At 38.9% G+C, this 6,623-nt stretch overlaps 1 protein-coding gene across 2 annotated transcripts in view; it reads left to right on the top strand.

Moving 5' to 3' along the window:
• Positions 1-6,004, top strand: part of LOC122093439 (indole-3-acetic acid-amido synthetase GH3.10) — a 16,565-nt gene extending 10,561 nt beyond the window's left edge. Inside the window, exons 2-5 of one of the 2 annotated variants that reach the window (XM_042663791.1) lie at positions 1,911-2,561; positions 2,825-2,926; positions 3,196-4,016; positions 5,362-6,004. In XM_042663791.1, coding sequence (XP_042519725.1) covers positions 2,203-2,561; positions 2,825-2,926; positions 3,196-4,016; positions 5,362-5,897 — 1,818 coding nt within the window. In that variant the 5' untranslated portion in view covers positions 1,911-2,202 and the 3' untranslated portion in view covers positions 5,898-6,004. Of the gene's footprint in view, positions 1-1,895; positions 2,562-2,824; positions 2,927-3,195; positions 4,017-5,361 lie in introns of those variants that run through there. The other variant, XM_042663790.1, reaches the window with a different exon arrangement.
• The last annotated feature ends 619 nt before the right edge of the window (positions 6,005-6,623 follow it).

A 6,623-nucleotide genomic window follows, 5' to 3' on the forward strand; every position in this document is an offset into this window, starting at 1 on the left:
CCCCCCCCCCCCCACAAGAAAAAAATAACCCAAAACATTTGTGACGGAGTTGATAGTGACCATGTCCTCTCTATCTATTAGTCATAATTACTAAATCATCTATCTACATGGCACCAAGATATTAGGCCACACTAGAAACTCTTCCAAAGGGCTAATTAGAAGATTTTTTTCCTCCAAAATTTATCTCAACAAATAGGAGGGGATTAAGTTTTCCATCATGCTTGGAGAAGGAAGAATTCTTTCACTATTAGTGATATGGCATGTTAACGAAGATGTCCGGGCCAGCTTATGCGCAACTCGATTAATCCTAGGGGAGACTAGCACAGCAACCCACCACGGGTGAGTACAGAATAAATAAGAAACACACATACACACACACACTCACTCACTCACACAATGCGTACGGCAGGGTTCGATCCCACAACCTCCTCTCCTAAGTGCAGGCTCCACAAGCCAAAGCTACCACCACCAGGCTATCCTAGTGTTCGTGCATGATGAAGAAAATTTGGGTCTAAAAAGCAAAAACATCATTTTCACTATCATGTCCAATTCATGAACTGAGAAAAAATTCTCCAGCTGCCAGGGTAAGGTACACTAGCACCTATGTGTCTATCTCTCTCTTCTTCACATGAAATGGTTTCCCCACTCTTCTATGTACAATACCATTGTACAACATGTGATTGGCCATTTATTTGATTCTATAGGGGACCCAGACTCTTTTTCTTTCCTAAGAACCACGAATCATGGAGGAAGAATTTCAAAGCAAGTCAGTACAGTAGCTTTAGTTGACAAGATAGAGCTTTAACCTGTGAGGGATTGATGTCAATTTGAAGAGCGCGTTAGCGCACCAAAATAAGCACGATCCATATTGCGAGTGAAAAGCCCATTTCTTTGCATAAACATGTCGAGTAAAAGACTTGAGCTCTGTAAGTTAAGGTTAAGGACAGGCAACATCCCTATGGAGTCAGGGGGGAGCAGATTTAGTAGAAAGAGATTCAATATCCGGTCCAAAGCAAAAGAGACTATTCTTAAAGCACCATGCTTGCTAAGAGAACCCTCACCCTTACAGATAAATCAAGAAACAGATTTAAGCTTGGCATGTAGTTTGACACACCCAGCTCAACTTGCTCCAATCCACTCCACTCCACTTTTCTCTCTCTTTCTTCCCTGGCAGTTTCTATGTACTTATAAGTAGTCATTTTCCTTCAGTTTAGGGATATCATATATCTGAATGGCATTGGGCTTGAAAAGATAAAGCTCTAACTGTTGTGGGGAGACATGTATAATTGTACAGGGAAAAAGATCTTCGTACGCACCTCTCACATCTTGACTGGGTCCTATACTGATACTGATACTGATACTCTCTCTCTCTCTCTCTCTCTCTCTATATATATATAAAAGCATCCTATTGGTGTAATTTAAGAGATCTCCCCCTTCCTAAAAGTGAATGGATCAGGTTTATGTATGGGAATGTTCTTGTTCGCCCCTGATTCGTGGATTTAGAACCTATTAAATGAACAAAGAAAAAATTGATTGTAAATCCACAGACTAAGATCATTCTCGTACGTTCTGGTATGAGAACCTGATCCACTCTCTTGCTAAAATTGTCGGCATAAGAAACCCTCTCCCAAAGTCCAGCATTCTCAGCCCAAAAAGGCCAAACTTTGCAACCAAAATCCTTAAGGGCTCCCCAGGAGGGCAGGACCCCACGAAGAAGGGGAAGCCAAGGCAGAAAGCTGTCATAGGCTAATAGCGAGTGGTTTTCGTCCCTCACATTCGTCTTCGACACTTTTATAAGGGAATCTTTTGTAAAACATATATTACAGATTCTACAAGATAACCCATCTTGTGGTCTACATACTACCGTACACACCCCTATAACATAGACTTTGTCAGCAACAGTAACACAGGAGAGAGAGAGAGAGAGAGAGAAGGGTAGTGTGTGTAGCCAGATAAAAGAGAGAAGCACTGAAGCAGATCTTCCTTGATGAACGTGGTCTCAGCTGAAATATTGAATCGTGGATTGGTGGGCTCATCTGGGTTCTTTGATGAACAGAACATGCATGACTCGAATCTTTTAGTATAAGAGGAAGAGCAGAGACACCCACCATACCCAACTGTTTTATCATTATCAGGGCTTTGCTTCACCATCTTCCATCCTTCACTTCTTCTGCCGTCACTAGTCATCAGTTACTACCCCTTATGGAACCACAACCAAAACCAGAATCACAATCACTTGTCTGTAATAATAACCATAACATTAATGGTTTTGAAGATTATGACATTATCAGATGGTTTGAAGATGTTGCAGAGAACGCAGGCCTTGTGCAGACCCTGACTCTTGAACTAATCATCCAACAGAATTTTGGCACAGAATACCTGAGAAGATGGCTTGGAGACATTGAAATCCAAGATATGGAGCCAAATGCACTGGAATCTCTTTACACCTCTTTGGTTCCTATTGCTTCCCATGCCGATTTGGAGCTTTATATCCACAAAATTGCAGAGGGAAATTCTTCTCCAATCCTCACTCAACAACCCATCACCACTCTCTCCCTCAGGTGTCTATTTCTATTATTCTTTGCGTATTTATTTCGATTTTTCATTCCTTTTTCACTTCTATGGTTGTTCTTCTCAACTGCTGAAACTTCAGCTTCTCTCTCTCTCTCTCTCTCTCTCTCTCTCTCTCTCTCTCTCTCTCTGTAACATTTCATTCAAAACAGAGAAATGTAAGATTTTGCAATATTCTTTTGTTCTATAAGAATCTCTCTTTTTTTTTTTCCTTCGTGGTTCTTTCTATTTTTCGATGTTGTTTGCTTTGTAGTTCGGGAACAACAGAAGGAAGACAAAAGTATGTACCCTTCACACGCCATAGTTCGCAGACTACTCTTCAAATGTTTAGGTTAGCAGCAGCTTACAGATCAAGGTATGAATCCCAGTTTTTATTTTCTCCCCAAATGACTTTCATTTTTCTTAACTGAACATTTTCTTCAACTTCTGCCAATCTCCCACTTCATCTTCTCTTCTTTTTTTTTTTTTTTTTTTTTTTTTTTTTTTAATGAGCCAATTCAGCAACCCAATATTGACTATATTAGGTAACAGTGAGAACGGTATTATCTCTGTTTTATTGTGATTGGAATTTGAATTGGAAGTTCTCTAATTGGGTAATTCCTAATTTGCTGTTTGTCATCTCAGGGTATATCCAGTAAGGGAAGGAGGGAGGATCCTTGAATTCATTTACAGTAGCAAACAGTTCCAAACAAAGGGTGGATTAAAAGTTGGGACAGCCACCACTCACTACTACGCGAGTGAAGAATTTAAGATTAAACAGATGAAAACCAAGTCCTTCACTTGCAGCCCCAAAGAAGTGATTTCAGGGGGAGATTATAAACAATCCACTTACTGCCACCTCCTTCTTGGCCTTGTTTACTCTGATCAGGTGGAGTTCATCACTTCCACTTTTGCTTTTGGCATAGTTCAGGCTTTTATATCCTTTGAAGACTTGTGGAGGGAGATATGTAAGGACATCAGAGAAGGCACTCTCAGTTCACGAATCACAATAGAAAGCATGAGAAAAGCTGTGTTGGATATTCTCTCGCCGAACCCTTCTTTGGCTATAAAAATTGAAGAGAAATGCAAGGAGCTAGAAATGTCAAATTGGTTTTCTCTCATCCCCAAGCTTTGGCCTAATGCCAAGTATGTTTATTCAATAATGACAGGATCTATGCAACCATACTTGAGGAAACTGAGGCACTATTCAGGGGATTTGCCTTTAGTAAGTGCAGATTATGGATCCACAGAGAGTTGGATTGGAGTTAATGTGGATCCCTCTTCCCCTCCAGAGAATGTTACTTTTGCAGTAATACCCACATTTTCTTATTTTGAATTTGTACCTCTTTATAGACAAAACCAGGATTTCACGTCCGCGGTTGATGACTTTATAGAAGCTGACCCAGTGCCACTCTCTCAAGTTAAGATTGGACAGGAATATGAGGTTGTTCTCACCACTTTTACAGGTTCTTTTTCTCTCCCTCTCAAGTGATACATAAAGATTATAGATAGAATAACTAGTACTGATGTGTTAAGCTTTATTGTAGATTTGATTCCCTAAACTGTGATAGCAGCATATGCATGGTTTGAATGAATCGGAATCGATGGAATTGATCAATTCCAATTAATCCCAATTCTACACATACTAAGTCCCACCAACTCAGGCCGATTCTAAGATGATTCGAGCTGAATGGATGGAGACTGATCACGTATCTGATTCCAAATTTTTAAACCTTGGGTTTGGAATTTGGATATGTAAAATAGTAGATAATGTTGGTTGTGATATTTTTTGTTTGGATCTATTTGCCATTTGTGATATTTTTCTTCCTTTTTTTTTTCCCTTTCCTCCGGCGGGGACAGTGACACTGGTATATATCTATGGTTTGTGAAAGGACATTAAATCTTACTCGATTCGACTGCAACTCATTATAAGACTTTGTCAGCTTGTCTATTTTATTGGTTTGCGAACAAGAAGGTTCGTGATTTGGTTATAATCATAATTATTATTATTAATTAGTAGTTCAGCCCTTGAATGACTTCTTCAGCCTGTAGCATCAGAAAGAAATGCTACCCACTATGTCATTCCCCTTTCTTAATCCCATGTCATTGTCTTTGTTATTATGGCAAATGGCAACCTAAAATATCTCCTGGGTTGGAACAATTAAATTGCCTGTTTAACAACCAATCCAAACTGTTCTAATTATTAAGATAGGACATACAGATGTAATGGTCTAAGTTCTAACTCTAATTCTTGGTTATTTAATTAAAAGTTGGGTTTGAATGAATTAGAAAATTCACAAAAAGCCAAGTTTGTGGAGAATTTGAATGAAAAGTTTCCTAATTTAGATACATATTTAATTAAACCACACACAGTTGTATGGGATTAGTGAAACATGCTCCATTATCTAATAATTTATGGAGCAATCTTCTTGAATGGATAAAAAATTGTGTTATTGCTGCTCACCTTTGCTTTCTTAGTTCTTTAACTCTCAACCAATGGACCACTAATCAGCATTTACATGGACTGGCTGTCAGTGAAAGGAAAGTGGAATTTAACAGATATTGATGGGTCAGTATTCTGATTTGTGATTAGTGAAGAGCAAGGCTAAGTGTAGATGATGTGGATAGATTTGCAACCAAGTGATCATGGAGACAGAATAAATGAATATTTTCTTCTTTAATTTCTTCCTTGTGTACTTAAATGTTCTGATCTTTGTGACCATGGAGCTAGAATCTTTTTGTTGCCATCTCAAATGAACTAATTCCCTTCCCCCCCCCCCCTCTCCTCTCTTTCTCTCCTCTTTATTTCAGGACTATACAGATACAGATTGGGAGATGTAGTAGAGGTGGCTGGCTTCTACAAAGGAACACCAAAGCTGAACTTTATCTGTAGGAGGAAGCTAATATTAACTGTAAATATTGACAAAAATACAGAGAAAGACCTTCAGTTGGTGGTGGAGAGGGGATCCCAACTACTAAACCAAACAAGAGCAGAGCTAGCTGATTTTACAAGCCATGCCGATGTGGTTAATCAACCGGGACACTACATAATTTATTGGGAGATTAAGGGAGAAGTCGAGGAACGAATACTTGGTGAGTGTTGCCGGGAAATGGATGCTTCGTTTGTCGATCATGGATACGTAGTATCAAGGAGGATGAACACAATTGGGCCTCTAGAGCTTTGCATTGTTGAGAGGGGGACATTCAGGAAGATTTTGGATTACTTTGTGGAGAAGGGGGCAGCTTTGAGCCAATTTAAGACACCTAGGTGCACTAGTAATGAGGTCCTTCTGAGAATTCTCAATGCCTGCACCATTAAAAGGTTCCATAGCACAGCTTATGGGTGACACTGAAACACAATGTAGCTTTTTTGAGTTGGAAACTTTTCCAAAAGGAAGCACTTGTTGGTCTGTCTTAATTGGTAATAAAGATTTCTAAATTTTTCTTCTCCAAAGCTATTATTGGACTGAAATTATTGGCCAAATCAAACTAAACTGCACATTTAGGTTGGTTCAAATTCAAAACTTGTGAGGACATTTATATGTAAATTGTGATGTTTCTTTCAATGGAATTGCACTTTTGTAGGTAGTGAATAAGGCAAAATACAAGAGACCCACTTAAAATTTGATGTGGACATTACTGAGGCATGGCTTTGACAACAGACAAAACGCTTTGTCATGCAATATCAGTCTTATGAAAGCAAGCTCCAAGTTCAAACAACTCATCATCATTCTTTTCTCTTCTGTAAGGTTCTCAAAAGGATTACATATTTCCTGTGGTTGGTAATTGGCAAATGACATAGTTATCCATCATTTCTTAAAGATGACAAAGTGCACTAGACTACTATAGAGAGAGAGAGAGAGAGAGAGAGAGAGAGAGAGAGAGGAACACCTTATCCCAATCTATGATGCATTTCAGGCTATTAACTTTATTGATATGATTTGTTTTTGGGTTAACCTCATAGGCTTTAATTTTTTAAGGAAAACCATATATCCCTGTGTCATCTAACTGAACTGATTTGTGAATGATCAAGCTTCCAAGATTGGCTATTGATGGCATCCAAGTGAAAGCTC

The sequence above is a fragment of the Macadamia integrifolia genome, chromosome 11 (assembly GCF_013358625.1).
Source record: "Macadamia integrifolia cultivar HAES 741 chromosome 11, SCU_Mint_v3, whole genome shotgun sequence".
NCBI classification, from domain to species: Eukaryota; Viridiplantae; Streptophyta; class Magnoliopsida; order Proteales; family Proteaceae; genus Macadamia; species Macadamia integrifolia.